This window comes from Electrophorus electricus, chromosome 5, assembly GCF_041902795.1.
Source record: "Electrophorus electricus isolate QZ-2024a chromosome 5, ASM4190279v1, whole genome shotgun sequence".
Taxonomy (NCBI): Eukaryota; Metazoa; Chordata; class Actinopteri; order Gymnotiformes; family Gymnotidae; genus Electrophorus; species Electrophorus electricus.
Window position 1 is genome coordinate 14,237,501 of NC_137501.1, and position 21,187 is coordinate 14,258,687.

The following is a 21,187-nucleotide window of genomic DNA, read 5'->3' on the forward strand; positions in this document are numbered from 1 at the left end:
CTACTGCCATTCTACAGTCCTACTGCCATTCTACAGCCATACAGCCATTCTACAGCCCTACTGCCATTCTACAGCCATACAGTCATTCTACAGCCATGCAGCCATTCTACAGCCATACAGCCATTCTACAGCCATACAGTCATTCTACAGCCATACAGCCATTCTACAGTCATACAGTCATTCTACAGCCATGCAGCCATTCTACAGTCATACAGCCAATCTACAGCCATACAGCCATTCTACAGCCCTACAGCCATTCTACAGCCCTACTGCCATTCTACAGCCATCCAGTCATTCTACAGCCATGCAGCCAATCTACAGCCCTACTGCCATTCTACAGTCATACAGTCATTCTACAGCCATACAGCCATTCTACAGCCATACACTCATTCTACAGCCATACAGTCATTCTACAGCCAAGCAGCCATTCTACAGCCATACAGCCATTCTACAGCCCTAATGCCATTCTACAGCCCTACAGCCATTCTACAGCCATACAGTCATTCTACAGCCATAGAGCCATTCTACAGCCATGAAGCCATTCTACAGCCATACAGCCATTCTACAGCCATACAGTCATTCTAAAGCCATACAGACATTCTACAGCCATACAGCCATTCTACAGCCATACAGTCATTCCACATCCATATAGTCATTCTACACCCATGCAGCCATTCTACAGCCATATAACCATTCTACAGCCCTACTGCCATTCTACAGCCATAGTCATTCTACAGCCATGCAGCCATTCTACAGCCATACAGCCATTCTACAGCCATGCAGCCATTCTACAGTCATACAGCCATTCTACAGCCATACAGCCATTCTACAGCCATACAGCCATTCTACAGCCATGCAGCCAATCTACAGCCCTACTGCCATTCTACAGCCATACATACATTCTACAGCCATACAGCCATTCTACAGCCATACAGTCATTCTACAGCCATACAGCCATTCTACAGCCCTACTGCCATTCTACAGCCATACAGTCATTCTACATCCATACAGTCATTCTACACCCATGCAGCCATTCTATAGCCATACAGTCATTCTACAGCCATGCAGCCATTCTACAGCCATACAGCCATTCTACAGCCCTAATGCCATTCTACAGCCATACAGCCATTCTACAGCCATACAGTCATTCTAAAGCCATACAGACATTCTACAGCCATACTGCCATTCTACAGCCATACAGTCATTCTACAGCCTTACAGCCATTCTACAGCCCTACAGCCATTCTACAGCCATACAGCCATTCTACAGCCATACAGCCATTCTACAGCCATACAGCCATTCTACAGCCCTAATGCCATTCTACAGCCATACACTCATTCTACAGCCATACAGCCATTCCATAGCCATACAGTCATTCTACAGCCATGCAGCCATTCTACAGCCATACAGCCATTCTACAGCCCTGCCATTCTACAGCCATACAGTCATTCTACAGCCATGCAGCCATTCTATAGCCATACAGTCATTCTACAGCCATGCAGCCATTCTACAGCCATACAGCCATTCTACAGCCCTAATGCCATTCTACAGCCCTACTGCCATTCTACAGCCCTACTGCCATTCTACAGCCATACACTCATTCTACAGCCATACAGCCATTCTACAGCCATACAGTCATTCTACAGCCATGCAGCCATTCTATAGCCATACAGTCATTCTACATCCATACAATCATTCTACACCCATGCAGCCATTCTACAGCCATACAGCCATTCTACAGCCATACACTCATTCTACAGCCATACAGCCATTCTACAGCCATACAGCCATTCTACAGCCCTACTGCCATTCTACAGCCATACAGTCATTCTACAGTCATACAGTCATTCTACAGCCATGCAGCCATTCTACAGTCATACAGCCATTCTACAGCCATACAGCCATTCTACAGCCCTACTGCCATTCTACAGCCATACAGCCATTCTACAGCCATACAGCCATTCTACAGCCCTACTGTCATTCTACAGCCATACAGCCATTCTACAGCCATACAGCCATTCTACAGCCCTACTGCCATTCCTCAGCCATACAGCCATTCTACAGCCCTACTGCCATTCCTCAGCCATACAGCCATTCTACAGCCCTACTGCCATTCTACAGCCATACACTCATTATACAGCCATACAGCCATTCTACAGCCCTACTGCCATTCTACAGCCATACAGCCATTCTCCAGCCATACAGCCATTCTACAGCCCTACTGCCATTCTACAGCCATACACTCATTCTACAGCCATACAGCCATTCTACAGTCATACAGTCATTCTACAGCCATAAAGCCATTCTACAGCCATACAGTCATTCTACAGCCCTACTGCCATTCTGGTCAGTGGTAGTTCAGTGGTTAAGGTACTTGACTTGTAATCGGAAGGTTGCTAATTCAAGCCCCCCCACTGCCAACTTACCACTGTTGGGCCCCTGAGTAAGGCTCTTAACCCTCAATTGCTCAAGTTGTACTCATAGTTGTCAAGTTGTCATAATTGTAAATCACTTTGGAAAAAAGTATTAGCTAAATGCCATAAATTTAAATTCTACAGCCCTACAGTCCTTTTATCGGGGGCTTCCAGTAGGATGTCTTTATCTAAGTTAGCACAGGCCTGCTGTGCCTACTCTTGTTTGACAGGTGCATTATATCCATAGAATATTCCGGACCTGCTGTAACGAGGAGTCATTAACACTTCACGCTTTTCAGGCAAGGAAAGCGTATACAGTCACGTCATGGCCAGTGAAACATCTCACAGTGAACTTCACCAGTATGTGTCTTAGTTACAGTGTAAACGCTTCATGACGATTGCTAACAGCTGTTAGAAGCATACAACTGTGCTGAGAACAAGGTGGCACCATTTAAGGGCTAGCAGGCTAACATGTTAGCTAATATGCTAATATGTTTGCCTGTTGCCGTTCAGAACCGAGAATTCCAAGTTATGAGAGATGGCCAAACACATCAAAATTAGTAAAAAAGAAGCTATGAAAGCGCTCTAGCATGAAGCAAATGGCCAAACACATCAGACTTCAACACTTTCACTTCCCGAAAAGGTTACGTTGCAAGACTTTGTTCTCAACAGGTTTTATAGCATTTTTTTTAAGCCTAAACACCACAGATTCCTTTCTCCTCCACTGAAGTGGAGAGGGCTGGGGGCAGAGTTCACTGAGCTCAGACAGATCTTATACAAGCCAGTGCTGCTTTAACCAAGTTTAACCTACTTTAGATTTCATTAAGATGTTGAATGATTCTACCTTTAAATATTGTTTAACTATATTTGAGTTTAATTTAGTGCCTGAATATGCATGAACATGTGTATGTATATGTTTGTAAGTGTATGTGTATAGATGTTCATGTTTTTTTTAATCTGTGTCCGTGTGTGTGTGTGTGTGTGTGTGTGTGCGCACGTGCATCTGTGTGTGTGTGTGTGTGCACGTGCATCTGTGTGTGTGTGTGTGTGTGTGTGTGCGTACGTGCATCTGTGTGTGTGTGTGTGCGCACGTGCATCTGTGTGTGTGTGTGTGTGTGTGTGTGTGTGTGTGTGTGCGCGCACGTGCATCTGTGTGTGTGTGTGTGTGTCTATGTGTGTATGTGAGTGCGTGCGTGCGTACCTCAGGTCTGTTCTGGGCGAAGATGCCAACGTACTTGTCTCCTGTTGAAATGTGGCCCCTGTGTAACAATGCTGAACCAATTAATTCAGCTCTGTCTGCAACCTACACCCCCCCCCCCCCCCACACACACACACACACACACGTACACACACACACACACACGTACACACACACACACATACACATACACACACACACACACACACACACACACACGTACACACACACACGTACACACACACACATACACACACACACACACACGGACACACACACACACATACACACACACACACACACACACACACACACACGTACACACACACACACACGTACACACACACACACACACACACACGTACACACAAACAAAGGTGTAAACTTTAGTAATATCATCAAATAACCAGAAGAATGCATTTTTGAGAGATTTTGCCTTAGAGGAAAAGGCATAAGCAGAATTTATTTTAATATTGTGAAAGTATAATTATATATAAAGTATTATAAAGCAATATGGGTGTTTAATGTTTGTAATCTTCTTTTGTAGCAGTGCTGAAACTCAATGTTTTGCTATTAGTAACCAGCACTTCAAAATATCATCAGTATGACAGTGGCACGTTATCTCTGACCCTTAATGAAGTAGTACATGACCTCTGACTAATGCAGTGACCTCTTACCTCTTTATATGACAACCATTCATAAGCCTGATTGGGTTTTCTAGCTCCTAGACAAGGCCCATTATCTGTGCAGGGGAAACATATATGACCTTTAACCTTAAAGCATTAACCAACAAAAGAAAGACACAAGGTGTCTCCTTAGTAAGAGTAAGAAAAAGTCAAGTTTGTAGCGAACACTTACTGGATACTTTCATTCCTCGTAAAAAAGCCTCGTACATCGTCCTCACATCCGCATAGAGGTGGGTCATCAGCTTGTCATCGTCCAATAAGATTGACCGGCGAGCGTATTCCATGCCCTGAAAGCATGAACCCACTAATCAAAAACGTCAGCGTCCAGCTGAAATCCATGAACCCACCAGTCAAAAATGTCACAATCCAGCTAAAAACCACAAACCCACCAATCAAAAACACAGTGCAGCTGAAAACCATGAACCCATCAATCGAAAACCTCATAGTCCATCTGAAAACTTCTAACAGGCATTTAATAACATAGAACCCCCTTTACTAAAATATTAATGCGTGAAGCAGTTGAGGACCACATCGGTGTGGAGGGTGAATGCCAAGAACACGATCAATAACAGATAATAACAACAAACCCCTGATCAAATTAAAGGGACTCTTTAATCTAGATCTGGTGAAAGGGGGGGTAAGAGGGCTATGTGTGGGTGGATGGGTAATATGGATTTGTGTAATATGTTTTGCTGAGCTGAAGTAAATGTAACCAAATTCCTCAGGAGCAGACAGTGAGGGTTTGTATTGTATACTTGCTTTTTTAAACCTTGGTCAAGTAAATATGGTTTGGAGATCAGCAGGTTGTGTGTCATTATGTGCAGGTGAAGGAGAGAGACACAGCTGAAGAGATTGAGGGAGAGTGAGAGTGAGAGAGAAGGAGGGAGAAAAAGAAAGAGTGTGAGAAAAAGAGAAAGCGAGAGAGAATGAGAAAGAGAAATGTTCCTATAAATTTAGACTGGCTGGTGCCATAGCAACCATGTGGGCTAAGAGCTGGTCCTTCTCTTATTATTACGAGAAAAATCAACAAAGTCATGACTGTGTGTGTGTGTTTGTGTGTGTGTGTGTGAGAGTGTGAGTGTGTGTGTGTGTGTGTGTGTGTGTGTGTGTGTGAGTGTGAGTGTGTGTGTGTGTGAGTGTGTGTGTGTGTGTGTGTGTGTGAGAGAGAGAGAGAGAGAGTGTGTGTGTGAATGCATGTGTGTATGTGAGTGATGTGTGATAGTTCAGCATCTGAAGGCTGTATAAGAGTAATAATAGTAATAGAGTAATAGTACTAGAGTATTATTAATACAGTAATGGAATAACAGAGTAATAGAATAATAGAGTATTATTAATAGAGTATTAGTACTAGAGTATTATTAATACAGTAATGGAATAACAGAGTAATAGAATAATAGAGTATTATTAATAGAGTAATAGTACTAGAGTATTATTAATAGAGTAATGGTACTAGAGTATTATTAATAGAGTATTGGTACTAGAGTATTATTAATACAGTAATGGAATAACAGAGTAATAGAATAATAGAGTAATATTCATAGAGTAATAGTACTAGAGTATTATTAATAGAGTAATAGTACTAGAGTATTATTAAGAGTAATAGAATAACAGAGTAATAGAATAATAGAGTATTATGAATAGAGTAATAGTGATAGAGTAATATTAATTGAGTAATAGTAATAGAGTAATATTAATAATAATAATAATAATAATAGAGTAATGTTAATAATATTAACAGAGCATTAGTAATAGTGTCACGGAACGCTCGCCTCCCGCGAGTCACATGGTTTGGCCAGCCACATGCAGTGGGAGGAGTTTCATTTGTGGCCACGCCTGCACACACCTGTACTTCGTTTTGTCTGTGGGTATTTAAACTCACGTCAGGGTGTGCGGAGTCGTTGGTCATTGTCGGCGTAATGTCTGAATGTAACGTGTTTAGATTTATTCTTGTGTATCGTGTTCGTTTAACGTCAATCGTTTCATGTTCATGTTTATCGTTTGTAATACGTGTGAGTGCTGCTGTCGTTTATGTTAATAAATGTTCGTCCCTGTCGAGGAAGTGTGTGTGTCCTGCCTCGCGCCCTGCGGCACTCGGGCCACCACGCGTTACAAATAGTAGCTACTCCAACAATGAGATTTCAGTATCAGTAATACAGTAATAGTGACTATTCTGTATGCTTGGTGTAGGATCCTCACAGACTAGTCAAGACCTCCACCAGCTGAGTTCAAAGACTCACATAGCTGAAAATATCCTCCCCATCACACGCACACGAACACACGCGCACACACACACAGTATGTTTGTTGTATTACCATTTCAGTATGTTGGTTCATACATGTCATACCTTTATAGGGTTTTTTGTACAATCATTTTTTTTCTCCTAAAATCTACAAAACACACACACACAGAAATAACAGATGAGGTTGGAATGTGTGTGGAAAGGGAAAATCAGGTCACATTTTCTGATCGCAACCACATGGGGATACACACGCACACACACACACATATATATTTATATGTACACACACCCAGAGTGACATACACAATGACAGGAAATAGAGGCATGGGGATATGTCATAGTGAACACAAGACACTGGCTGCTTTGTTCTACCTGTTGCTAACACTCTGCCATCCTGTTACAGATGCACACACACACACACACACACACGATTAATCCCAACTCAAACCCTGCAGAGGTTAGCTCCCGACACACCCAGCTCCAACGTGCAGATATTAGCCAAGGACTTGATGAACTGCGTCAGGTGTGCAAGATCGGAGCTGACGTCTGCAGACCGGCGGACCCCCTGGACCGGCGCCAGACACCCCTGAGTAAGACTATCGCCCCACTGCAGCATCCACGCAGGCAGACGTTAAGTGAAAGTTTTATTGCAAGTTAACGTTAACAAGCATTATTGAGGCACCGTCCGGAGAATGCCCCACAACCAAACAAAGAATCCACATTTTTATACATTGGTCAGAACTGATTATGTATTCACCCCACCCTTTTACATACTATGGTTTGCATTGCCACCATTACATCCAAACTAGTCAACATCCACTAGTCATCATATGCAAACTGACATTCAACACTAACACCAGATGAAACCTGTTACCGCCACATTCCAAGAGACGACTTCTCTTAACCTTGTACTAAAAAAGACTGATTTTCTGTACCATCCTGAACCTGATGGAGAGGACATACAGTATATCTTACACTGAGGTCCATCAAAGCCTACCCAAGATCCTTTGCTGAAGCCTGCAGAGGCCTCTACAGAGGCCCTGTATGCAAATCATTTGCATATATTATACTATACTCCTTTATGTTTTACTTTATTAATACATCTAATGCAATGTTAGGCCTCTTTCGCCTGTTAACACTCTTACCTCACCCCCAGCAGGGGGCGCCGTTCTGATACGCACTCACCTCCACCTCCACGGACTGCATGGCGAGGTCGCACGGAGGCTTGAGCGCTCGCGGCCTGGTGGCGTACCAGTAGGTCGTGATGGCGGCAAAGGCGCCCATGCCCATCAGCGTGTTGGTGGGCAAGCTCCGCACGTACTGCCGCATGTCGCCTAGGTCAGGCACGCGGAACTGGCGGATCAGGTCCTGCACCTGCATGGCTCGGCCACTAGGGGGAGCTCCTCAATGACAAGCACACAGGAATCTGTGTAGAGAAAAAGAGGAGGGGGAAAAGACATATACTGGGTCACTAAAGCCATGAGGTCATCAGTGTTGACCAGTCCTCTTCCAATCATTCCCCCTGGGAATGAATAAAGTGATCTATCTATCTATCTATCTATCTATCTATCTATCTATCTATCTATCTATCTATCTATCTATAAGAGTCTTAACTATAAAGAAGTCCATTTTCAAACAGCAGAACAGTGGGTAAACATGCATTAAGTTTTGGGTGTAGTCTTGCAGGACCATCTTAGTTCTATAGCTTCTTGTTAGCAGTGTGTGTATGGAGTGGGACAGGACATGGAGGTTGGGTGGGTTTACAGAGAACTCCGAATTCACAGGGTAACACATGCCAAAGCCTACAGCTGGCCAACATGAGGGGAGGAAAGGAACCTTCCTGTTAGTCAGCCCTGATATCTGGTTTACCCTTGTTGTCCTGTTGGTGACCTAGCCTGCTGCTAGCTCCAGTATCGTATTTAGAGTGATGAGACTCAGAAATGTAAGGCAGGAAGGTGGAAGAATTTAATGGCTGTTCTAATAGTAACAGCAGTTCTAAAATTGCACAATAACTGAAATCTGGCCAGAGGACTATGTCTGAAACCCATGCTCCAACTTCCATATATATTCCCATATATATTCAACCTTCCCTCCTGTTTCCCTGCCTCTTCATTTTCCTGCCTCTTTTTCTACCTCATTGACTCCTCCGTGACCTCTCTGCGACCTTCTCCTTGACCCTCTCCTTGTGGATGATTGGCAAGAAATGGTTGTGTTTGTGTTTTGTGCAAGGTAGGTGCCACCCGACCCCGACTGATTTCTCATCCCCCTTGGTGCTTTCACAGCTACTCCTTAAGCCACCACCTATAGTCCAGCTCCATTCCATCCTCAGACCTGCTCCAGTTCAGCCTCAGTCTCTACTTCTAAGCCCTGTGTCTGGCTTTATCTGAGTCATTACAGAATATTTTGCCTTCTATGCAGACGACGGATTCAGAGGCATTGAAGAAGGCTGTGTTCACTCAAGAATGTTTACAATGTTTACAACAACACCAGTTACTGGAGGGGTTTACATGCTCTATGAATGGGATTGCCAAACAGCAGGCACAACGACCGACTCAAATGATGGAACTTGGACAATACATGAGAGATCTCACCTCCCAACTACAAACCTTGGTTTCACATCCTCGGAAAGATCATCTCTCAAGTACTGTTGCACCTCCCGTCAGTAATTATCCTGTTTTTAAAGTCAGTAAACAAGATAAGTATGACGGTTCCCTAGATAATTGTCTAGGTTTTCTGCTGCAATGTTCCATATATTATAATGGTTATCTCTCTTGTTCTAATCAAGCAAAAATAGCTTTTCTCACCTCTCGACTGCTCTTGATTGGGTCACAGCTGTATGAAACAACGTATAGGCATCACGCTATAAGACCTTTCTTTTGCGATTCAAATCAATCTTTGTCCATCCACATGAGGGTAGAGCAAGTGGTTTCAGACTATGCCCTTGAGTTTCCACCGGGAAACTGCCACCGGGAGTGGATGGAACGAAGCTGCCCTGCTTGTCAAGTTTCGAAATGGTCTTGACATGGAAGTGCTACATAAATTGGCTCATGGAGATGATGATTTAAACCTTGACCAACTTATCGCTCTGGCCATTCATCTAGATTGCTTTCTCCAGGAACGGAAACCAGGAGGTGCAAGCAGTGTTTGTCCCTCTTACCCAGCTGCTGGAATCCGAACGAAGACCCGGCAGGACCCTCAGATGGAACCCATGCAACGTGACTCCTCTCACCTTACTGTTGAAGAGCGGAGACCATGCATACAGGAGGGCTTCTGCTTGTACTGTGGCTCTGCGGGTTGCGTCCTCAGAGAATGTCATGTTAGACCTCATGTTGGGTTTACAGCCCTAATTGACTCAGGAGCAGAGGGAAACTTCCCGCACACTCACCTGATCAAGGAACTGGACATTCCCATAGAGCATCTTCAACAAACCCTTCATCTGGATGCCCTTGACGGTGCCCTAATAGGGGCTGGATTCATCACACATTGCACTAAACCCATAACACTTTCTACCAGCAGACTTCATTCAGAGCTCATATCCTTCCTGTTGATCAAAGCTACCGTGTTCCCCATTATTCTTGGTGTATCGTGGTTGGAACAGCATGACCTTATCATATCATGGTCACAAATGGAAATCCTTCACTGATCTCCTCAATGCATCAAGGACAGGTTAAAGCTCCCTGCCCTAAGTCTTTGTCTCACTACTGCTGAAAGTCAAGCAGTAGACCAGGTCTATACCATCCCCAATGAATATCAGGACCTTTCATTCATTTTTAGTAAAGACAGGCCCACCCAACTTCTTCCTCACTGCCCTTATGATTGCGCCGTAGAACTATTATATGGGCCCACAGTACCCAAGGCACGCATTTACCCACTCACTCAAGAGGAGGAGAAAGCTATGGAAACCTACACTGAGGCCCTAAAGCTTTATTCAGCCCTCAACTTCTCCCATTGCATCAGGTTTCTTCTTTGTAAAGAAAAAAGATGGAGGTCTACACCAGTGCATTGATTACCGCAACCTGTATCAGATTTCTAAGAAATATACTTACCCTCTGCCTCTTATTCCCATGACACTCGAGCAGTTTAAAGATGCCAAATACTTCACCAAGCTCGATCTTCGTAGAAAGGAGACGAGTGGAAAACCGCCCCTAAACCACCTAGAGGTCACTATGAGTACAATGTAATGAGGCCGTACGGCCTCAGCATTTCAAGCTTTCATTAATGATGTGCTTCGGGAGTTTATCGGACAATTCGTGAGCGCCTATATGGATGATATTTATTCTGCGGATCTTGATAACCATGTGCAACATGTCTGCTCTGAAGCGACTTCCTGGACCACCAACTATATGTGAAAAAAGTGTGGGAGAAGTGTGAATTTCACATCACATCTACAACCTTCTTGGGTTATACAATAATCACAGTGGTATTACTATGGCTGACCATGAGGCTATACTCCAATAGCCAGTCCCCACCTCCATCAGAAAGCTTCAGACTTTTCTTGGTTTTGCAAATTTCAATAGAAGATTTATTAGAAATTTTAGCAGTATAGCAAATACTCTGACAGCTCTGGTGAAAGGGGCTATGATAGACCTCTGGACCAATGCCAGAACCCTGCGGCAGTACTTAAGCATCCAGACCCTTCCATACTGTTTGCTGTGGACTTCAATTGTGAGCAATGGATGAATGGATGAATCGAGAAAGTGTGGGGGGAGACTCACCTACGCATCGATTAAGTTTTGAAATGCTGCAAGGAGCGGGCTGATCGGCACAGGGGTTGGACTCCGGTTTACCAATCTGGGGATCAAATTTGGCTGTCTACAAGGGATTTTTACTCCCCAGGGTGCTGCCGGCTCTACATTCATCGGCCCTCTCGGAATTCCCAAGCGCATAAACAATGTCACCACTATTTCCATGTGTCGTTGATGGGACCCCGGTGTGTGAAGAATGACGCATCATGGACAATAGGAGGAGAGGGGGGTTCTCTCCACTGTCTGGGTGGATTGGGAGGGGTGTGTCCCTGAGGTTCCTCGCATGACATCCTTTATCCTGGTCTGCTGTCTGATTTCCACGCCCAGACAGGCCTGCTCCGTTTCCTAGGGGTCATCCACACCGGGCATCGTCTAGGGGATCCTGTACCGGTGCGACGGTTTCTAGCTATGGTGGTGGTAGTTCCGGACTCCTTTGGGGGGTGAGTTACTGTCATGCCACCAGTTTCCTTGGATTAATTACGACTCCCAGCATTCCAATGATGAAGAACATCCAGCCAATCACCAACCATACCCACATTCATCATCACTGTTAAGATCACCTGCTACTCATTTCCACTGCCTATTTATACCTGTCATTACCAGACACACTTTGTGAACTATTGCCACTTCAACTGTCAGTGCACACCGAGCATTAGTTCTGACTGTCTTACGGTATCTCTGTTCTTTGTCCGATTAGTCTCCTGTCTTCGCCTGCCCAGTTTGGTTTTATCTGCCTGATTAGATTGCCTTTCTGGATTTCGACCTTGGACTGTTTATACCCTGTTTGTGATGTACTCTGGCTCTGTTACCTCTGTGATTCTGGTTCTGACCCTTACCTGTACTTTGTCTATCGTGTTGGATTATCCCTTACTGAGTAAAACCACACCTCCTTTTATCTGCGAGCGTCTGGCTTTATCTGAGTCATTACAGAACGTGACACTCCATTCCAAAACTCCAGTGCTGATGACTTTCCGGTGTTGCGAATGAAAGCAAAAAATTCTTTTTTAAAGTGTTTTTGTTGCCATTCATTAATCACTTTTAACAACAACTTGCATAAATGAGGATTTGTTGCAAAAAGCAGGTGACAAGTTTGGTGATCTTTCTGAATTCATATTTACTGCAAACACTGTTGTATATAATACACACACACACACACACACACACACACACACACACACACACACACACACCTGCACACACTCACACACCATCCCAGCACCCTCGCCGACACGCTTTCCTCACTCACGTGCGCACACACCCCCCACGGACCTGTGACTCATCCAAACATAGACTCCTGGCTTTGACGGTTAAGCAGATCAAAAAAACAAAACAAAACCACGCACCATACTTACAGCCTCAGAAAAAGACCGCTGGAACAGAGACCAACTGGAAGCGGGCGAAGATTATCCCCCACGCGAGTGTTTACGGAAGCCCGGAGTGCATATGTGGCGCGCGTGATGCCGTAAGAGGAATTAGCGCTGTGAAGCTACATGCCTTGTCCCTAAGAATAGCAGCACGCCCCTTTAAACAGCAGCACTCACCCTTAGGCTAACGCTACCCCCTCTCTCTCCTTCGCGTTCTCCCTTTATCCTTCTCTTACTCTCTTGTAACTTTATCTCTTCTTCCTCTCTTTGTTTCTCTCTCCCTTTCTCTCACTTAGTACAGATGCCTGAACACTGATCGTTCCCTTAACTGAGGGCAAAGCAATATAAGCTCTATATGGGTGTGTGTGTGTGTCTTTCACCAGAGTGATCTTGGCATTGTTTGAGTATACCTTCTGTCTTTATCTGTAAGCACTCTCCCTCCCTCCCTCCCCCCCTCTCTCTCTCTCTCTCTCACACACACACAAACACACAGACACACACACACACACACATGACCCACATCAAAGCAGCAGTGTGTGTGTGTTTGTGTGTTTGTACTGGAATACCAGCAAGACGAGTTTTAGTGGATAGTAGTGTGGGAAGAGTTGGGGGTGTGATATTGACCCACAGTAGTTATCCTTACACACATATGTTCTCTCTCGCTCTCTCTCTCTCTCTCTCACACACACACACACACACACACACACACACACACACAATGCATTCCCCACGGATAGAACATTTAGGAGGTAATACAAACTGCAAGGATACAAGGTCAATTCATATCTGTGAGGGCAAGTGGCCTTATGAGAGAGCTACCAGTGTCCATGTGTACTGTGTGTGTATGTGTGTGTGTGTGTGTGTGTGTGTGTGTGTGTGTATGTGTGTGTGTGTGTGTATGTGTGTGTGTGTGTGTATGTGTGTATGTGTGTGTGTATGTATGTGTGTGTGTGTGTGTGTGTGTGTGTGTGTGTGTATGTGTGTGTGTGTGTGTATGTGTGTGTGTGTGTGTGTGTGTGTGTGTGTGTGTGTGTGTGTGTGCAGATGGAAAATGCCAAACTAGTCACATGGTTGTTTGGCTGCGTGTGTGCATATTTGTGTGTGTGTGTGTGTGTGTGTGTGTATGTGTGTGTGTGTGTGTGTGTGTGTGTGTGTGTGTGTGTGTGTGTGTGTGTGTGTGTGTGTGTGTGTGTGTGTGTGTGTGTGTGTGAATGAGTGAGTGAGTGAGTATATGTGTGTATGAGTGAGTGAAAGCTGACATATCTCCATACTTGGCCTGCTAATAGTACAAGCCAGTGACAGAGCTGTTCTTATATTGACCACCAACACAGAAAAGCTCCTGTCACTGATAATATTTATGTGAACAAGACATCATTACCTCAGAATAAAATACAATGTGTGTGTGTGTTTGTGTGTGTATGCGAGCTTTGGTTACCTAGAACCAAAAAGTGAGACCAGATTCAAATCTAAGAAAAGAGGCAAGCAAAATTACCCCCCCCCCACACACACACACACACACAGCGGTTGCAGTATGACAGCAGCATGTGTGTGAGGGATTACATAAACCACGCATCATTGACATGGAAGCCAGCAGTCAACACAGGTGTGGTGCACAACTGTTGAGCTATATAAATGGGCAAAATCCCAATAGCACGACTTATGTAGTTATGTAGAGCCAGGCGTAAATTAGAGTAAGACATGCTGTGTGTGTGTGTGTGTGGGGGGGGGGGGGGGGGTTCTACAGAGTAATTACTGAGCATGTCTTACTCTAATCTACACCTGGCTAGGCTGAGTGCCTTGTGTAACTCTCACTTTTCTTAAATTTCGTTGTCAGATTTAACACCTGGTCCACCAATAATCTGGTGCCAAGTCTTCTGTGTTGATCCTTTCAAAACGGAATTAGACAGCAAGGCAGCTGAACCCAAATGTGTGTAAGAACTGAGTAGCAAAGCACAGTCTAGTCTCAGCTGTCAGGCTGAGCAGGAGAGAGGACGGTGTGGCGGGACCGAGTGCAGAACGCTCACTAGAGGGAGCCAGTGAGTAAAAGAAGCCAGAGAGATATATGTGTTCTAATGAAACAGAGGCTTAAAAGGGGAATGGGCTTGTGTGTTAGTTAAAGGCAAGAGTTTCTCCAAAACAACTCAGCACTTATTTTGAGCTCTTTTGCCTTCTCTTAAATCCATCAGCAGTGCTGGACGTACAGTTCCTCACCCGGGACCTTGTCTTCCAGCTCAGCGAACGTAGGGGGAGGGTACCCAAACTGGCATTCAAACGGCAACATGCCCAACGACAAACACCAGAGGGCTCATGACAAGCATACTGCCCGGGAGGAGGGTTTAGTCGATGTCAGGCAGTGCAGGGTCCGACCCAGGGCCTGGGGACCCGTTTTGTTTGGCTGTTGAACTCACTGTGGTTCCCAAAGGTTCACTGTGGCTCCCATCAGCCAGCAGAAGGCCTTCCAAAACTGCCTGGTGAACCGAGGTCCCCGAAATGCCAACAGATCCCTCGGGACTCCGAGCAACGTGGTCACGTGCTGTGTCCGAGGCCCTTCCAGTTAACGGGAAAACCACTTTAGAAGGCTCGGTAAGGAACCAGCAGGGTTTCTGTTGAAAATCCCTGCATCTATCCGGGTCTCCAGTGCATCTCTCGGGGTTAGCCGCACAAGCAGCCGCCCGACCTGGAGCGCCATTGGCAGGGGGACGGGAGGGAGGAGCTTCACCTTCAGGACGAGTAGTGATGGCTGGAATGGGCCGCCTCGATCCGGCCCCGACCAGAACAGACAACTGCTTCATCAGGTCATTTACGGTTGCTCATAGCAACCAAAGAGCTGTGCCCTGTGCCTGCCGGGGTGTTTTAAGTGGATCCAGTTCTGATGGATCCTCAGAATGCAGAGTGCCCACTAGGGGACACCGGCGAGCAAGGGGGAGGGGGATTCATGGAGCTGGATTGGTTTATGTGTACTCCACAATAAAAAGTGATTTTGTCTTTTAAACTTCTAGCATACCTTACTGGTCAGCCCTCTACAATGGCGCGACGCTAGACTGCTGCCCATGTGGGCTTAAATACAGAATTTAGGCTCGGTGCTGAACATTAAATGTGAAAACAACCCAGAATGTTTTGCCTTACACTGCTTCGTGTGCTGCCATCTGTGTAGCACGAGAGAGCCTGGATGAGTGACATGTTTCGAGAGGTGGTACAAACACATACTGGACAGTGGTGACACATTTTTCGGCCTCCATGGGTCTGGACCAACTGAGGGCGACATGACTCTCATCAGCATGTTACGTGGGCTTATCAAATGCTGTTTTATATAAGACTGTAATGAGGCAGATCGGGTTCGTGAATGGTTTATAGCTCAAGTGACTGGGTTTGGTTCTGGGTTGCTGATTTGGTTGACGTCTTTACACCAGGACACTTTTAAATTGAAATTGGTACTCTGAGTCAAACTAATCTGCATAGTATAACTAGGGCACTGTGGACACATAAAATATGTATGTATTTGGGAATGATTATGCACTCAGAAGTATGTGTTAAGTCAGTTTTCTTCATTATCTTCTCTCTCTCTCAATCGCCCACTCTCTTTCCCTCTCTGTCTCTCTTTCCCTGTATCACTCTATTGCTCTATCTGTATCTCTTTCTCCCTCTAGGACTCCACTGGTCTCTGTGTTTTCTTGTAGACCCTTCCCACATCCTCACACAGACCTCTTCTCGGTCCGATAAGCAAAACACGAATCCCAGAGTAAAAACCAGACGCCGGAGCACTAAGCCGAACCCAAACTTTCCGTGTAAAATTTCCACACTGGAAAAGCCTTCCAGACCCAATTGTGTCAGTCTCCTTCCCTGCATTCCAGATTAGAAAAGCAAGTTTCTTTTTCAAACACTATGTATATGAATGTGCTAAGCAGTGTTTTGTCCTTTGAAACCTGAAATACCACACAGCTCCTAATGCACACTATTCCGTTACATAATAAAGCAATGCCCTCTTATTGGTCGAAATGGCCTGAAGGTGCCGGTAGCTCCTTTCCAATTGGTCAGCTGAGGTATAGGAACAGTAGCTGACAGTCTGCATGCCCTACACGATAGCCAACCAAACAAAGAATGGCCAACAGCAGGAAGAGAGAGGACAAAAGTGAGTCCACAAGCAAACAGACCCAGAATGTCAGAATTCACTATGCTAGAAGGATCAACACACCCCTTACAGAGAATCTGCCTCTATATGATATTTTTATACATTTCACTTGGACACTGAATATGATACATGTATCTGTGTACATGTGATACATGTTGACATTAAATATGGAATTAATTATTCATATGTCAAGGCTGGTAATATTTTGTGTCCACAGCAGGTACTCCAGTAAGAAGCAGACCAATGACTTTGCGTGTGTCTGTGTGTTTTGACACATGCAATGGTGTCACGGAACACTTCCCCCCCCACGAGTCACGTGGTATGGCCTGCCACGTGCAGGGGGGTTTGTAGCCACACCCTCCGTGATGCCACACACCTGTGCAAGGGTTGATGTTAAATGTTTGTCTGTCTATTTAAACCACCACCTGTGTGTGCCTTGCCGTTGGTCATTGTTCCTATTACTGTCATTGTTAACGTTAGTGTCATCGTTAGTGTTAGTATTGTTGTTTACATATCCACTGTTAACGGGACCCGGCGTTTAAGTGTCATTGTTATTGTCTACAATGTCCGTTGTTATGTGTGAGTGCCTCGAGTGTCATATATGTTTTATGTTATTAAATGTATCACCAAATCGAGGGAGTCTGTGCGTCCTGCTCTGTGCCCTGCGGCAATCAAGCCACCGTGGTCTTATTTCAGAAGATAAAGTGGCAGTAGATGAGTAAATAAAGAATCATTTAAAACAACCTGAACTGCTCTAAATGTCCATTAAGCATTTCCTGTTGCTTGGTAACAAACAGAAGATGACCGGGAAGCTCTTCTTGCAAGGAAACCAAAATGAGAATGAAGCTGAAACGCATAGGCTACATCTATTGTACATTAAATAATCTGTTAAAATATGAGTGAAGAAGTAAGATGGAACCAAAAGGCAATGTAAATCCTAAACTACTGCACACATTTGGGTTCCTGGGTGCATCTGGTTTATACATTTGACATAAATCAGAGCTCACCAAACATGTGCCTTCAAAAAGGTGCACATGAGTGTGGGGGTGTGCACGCTCACTCTTGCATGCACGCACACACACACACACACACGCACACATGCACACAGCCTTTGCTCATTCTGACTAAACTACCTCATGCTTTCAGCCAGTATAACACACAGTACAAAACAATGGCAGTTAGGCTCTGGTTCACTGCTGTTTGAGTAAACTAGACTTCCTGTCTTTTGATATATGAGGAGAGGACCTGAACTTTCATTATTTACTGCGTGGGGGCTGAAAATAGATGCGTCTAATCTGATAAATGGTCCTTTTAGTCAAAGGCTCTGAGGCTTGTGAAGATGAGCTCTGCCCGTTAGCCTGTCTGCTCACTGAAATATGCAGCATATCTGCACACACCCACACACACTGCAAAATGTTCATTTTGCACTGACACCATTTGTCTCATAATACGCAAAGCAACATCAAGTCCAAAATGATATTACAGCTAAAAAAAAAACAGAACAAATATAAAGTCCAAACAAGTCCAAAATGATATCACAGCTAAAAACAAACAAACAAACAAAAAAAACACATACCAACAAAAAGGGGAGGGTGGGGTTCATTTATTCTAGTCAGCATTTTAATCTCTTTGGCATGAGCTCACATCACATTACAGTTGAATTAACCAATCACATTATAGTTTAATTAACCAATCACATTACAGCTGCATTAACCAATCAATTTACAGTTGAATTAACCAATCACATTACAGCTGTATTAACCAGTCAAGGAAATGCTCCACAAAGAAGTCTTCCACCATGCCAATTTATTACTTTGTGCATCTATTGGGGCAGTTAGGGGAGGGGATTTGCACCGATATTTAGATGGAGAGCACATGACCTTAATGACTCATTCGGTGGAAGTCTGGTGGAAATTAGCAAGAAAGAGCAGTTCTAGAGTGATGTCAACACAGAATGTGCACAGGCAGAGTTGAAAGAGAGTTGAGAGAAAGCTGCACTTGGTCCATGAGTTGCTCCATTAAAGAGTGTTTTAAGCTTTTTGAATGTCAGCACTTAAAGTGAACACAAATGCTGTGAACTAAACATAAATAACAAATCACTCACTGAACCTTATCATTTTGCTCCAGTAGTTAGGAAGCCTCATTTCCGAGATAACATTAAAAAAATTGTTACCTGTATATTACAACTAGCCTAATGTGAAATAGCATCACGTTCTAATAGACTTATAGGAGGACAAAATGTGTCCATCTCACTATTCCATCTGTATGGAATAGAAGCTCTCAATTAGAGAGTGTTTCTGAATATCAGCGTATCATCTGAGTATAACATCCAGTCCTATTTTTGTTCAGCGTGAACACACTACCTGCACTAAAACTGGACTAAAAATACTCCTGAACAAGGCCATTTCGGACAAATCCCTGGCGCACTGCTTATTCTAGCATTAAATCCAGACTTGCAGTTAAGTAGACTCACTCATTGAAACACTGAAATCTGGCTTATGGTACCTTTAAAAGGGATATCATCGCTGCGATCTTTAACACATGTTGCACGCGGTCAGGCTCACTGTGTTTTGGGGGGAATCTGAATTGCCTAACCTAACATTTCCTTCTGTCTTACATATATTCATGTCGTGTATTTCATATTTGGCATATTTGACGTGTAGGCCTGTTTGGGGGGCGGGGGGGGGGGGGGTGCAAACAGCTGTTGCGCCTTTTCAATGCCAAAACCATTTTAAAAGCACACGGACATTTCTACTCTCGTGTATATATTCACAGCAAAACGCTCGAGGCGCGAATGCGACAATATAGAGTCAAGTTTAAACAGCAAAGGCGTGATGCCAGAACACGTCGCTGACAAAAGGCGATATTGTCACCCTGTCCAGTTCGTCTCTCCATTAGCTAATTAACTAACAATAGCGCCATTTGGGGTCTTTTCCGAGCTTCTGAGCACGCGGCAGCCTGACGACCGTCTCCAAACAAAGTTGACGGTCACACGCGCGCCGCGTCTCCGCCCCCTTTCTCTGAGTCTCCGCCAGTGTCTCATATCACCGCAAAGGTGCCCCGACATGGTGAAGCCACTTGATAACACTGTAACGAAGGTCGAAATGTATTAATTGTAGCCCAAGGCGTAGTATTTAGGTCCTGCTGAGAACAATCTCCCCAGACCTGGTGGTGTCTGGATTATAACTCCTCTCCTCAACGTGCGATTAGGTGACTCCAACACGTCGGATAAAGTTACCCATGTGAAACAATAACAACCGCGGCTTCAATACGTAGTTTCACAGTAACCATGCACCCTGTAGTAATAACTATACTTTCCACTCTATCATTTATCATTCCCGTTTAAAACTCGTGAAAATTGGCTCGGTGATAAAGAAGAATTGCAATTTCAAAACAAGAACGTGATGGATAAATGAAGACAAACCTGATATTGCGATCGCAGTTTTGCGAGAGATATGGCGTTGCACGCTGTCTTCAGATAGGAAAGCACTGTTGGCCAATCCTAACCGCCGTCAAATGTTTCAAAGCAGAAGTAAGGGGCAAGCTTCTATTGGTCGATATTTACAGCATATTCACACCGGCTGAATCTTGTACGTTGCAGCCCGTGTATTTTGTACGCGTGAAACATTTAATTTGGGAAACCAGTCATGAAAAATTGAAAGTAACGAAGATTATTGCAACATGTAAAGTATGGGAAACATGACAGCAGTTTAGCATTCATGCGAATAACTGCACGCACGCACACACACACACACACACACACACACACACACACACACACACTTTCTCTCTCTCTCGATCTCTCTCTCTATCTCTCTCTCTCTCACACACACACACACACACATACACACAAACAACGTTTTTCTGCAGATTTCTGCTTGGACAAATACAAAGGACAGTGAATGTGCAAATGAGTTTAGTTTTATGCATTTGGTAGTTTCTTACTAGATCGTGACAGGAACACTATTTGGACTTGATAAATAATCACAACAATGCAGTTATTTATGCTTATATACATTTTTTTTAAACGCTTCTTTCAGTGAAGCATTGTTTACGCAGAAGTGAAATCTTCGAAAGAGCTACAAAAAATCTACAATCTTACAGTCCACGAACTCCCTCTAGTGAATAAATGGTACACCTGGTTTATCGTACCCTGAAATTGAGTCACGGGCTGCCGGCGGTATGAATTAATTTGAATTTAAGAAAAGAAAGAAAGAAAGAACATAATCATATCGGCAACAAAACTGGTCATCGAAGGGCTACATATCACTGTGTGCCTCTTTTTGTAAGTGCTGAGATCTAGCCTATTTCGGCAGAAATTTGGAAGATGCTGTTATAAGCCTATTGTAGTGCGACCACAATAAGGAATGTCGTGTGAACTAATGCAAGAGAAACTCGCGGTGGCGCGCGAA

General features: G+C 44.3%; 1 protein-coding gene across 5 annotated transcripts in view; it reads right to left on the minus strand.

The window, feature by feature from the left end:
- The window catches only part of acsl1a (acyl-CoA synthetase long chain family member 1a), a 31,145-nt gene extending 10,841 nt beyond the window's left edge, over positions 1-20,304 (minus strand). For 2 of the 5 annotated variants that reach the window (XM_035529679.2, XM_035529676.2), the window contains exons 1-5: positions 20,200-20,304; positions 7,723-7,963; positions 4,471-4,585; positions 4,290-4,354; positions 3,616-3,717 (exon numbers count right to left, since the gene is read on the minus strand). In XM_035529679.2, the coding sequence (XP_035385572.1) occupies positions 3,616-3,717; positions 4,290-4,354; positions 4,471-4,585; positions 7,723-7,917 (477 nt within the window). In that variant the 5' untranslated portion in view covers positions 7,918-7,963; positions 20,200-20,304. Of the gene's footprint in view, positions 1-3,615; positions 3,718-4,289; positions 4,355-4,470; positions 4,586-7,722; positions 7,964-11,252; positions 12,417-12,625; positions 13,028-20,199 lie in introns of those variants that run through there. The other 3 variants (XM_035529677.2, XM_035529678.2, XM_081714239.1) reach the window with 3 other exon arrangements.
- Between the last annotated feature and the right edge of the window lie 883 nt (positions 20,305-21,187).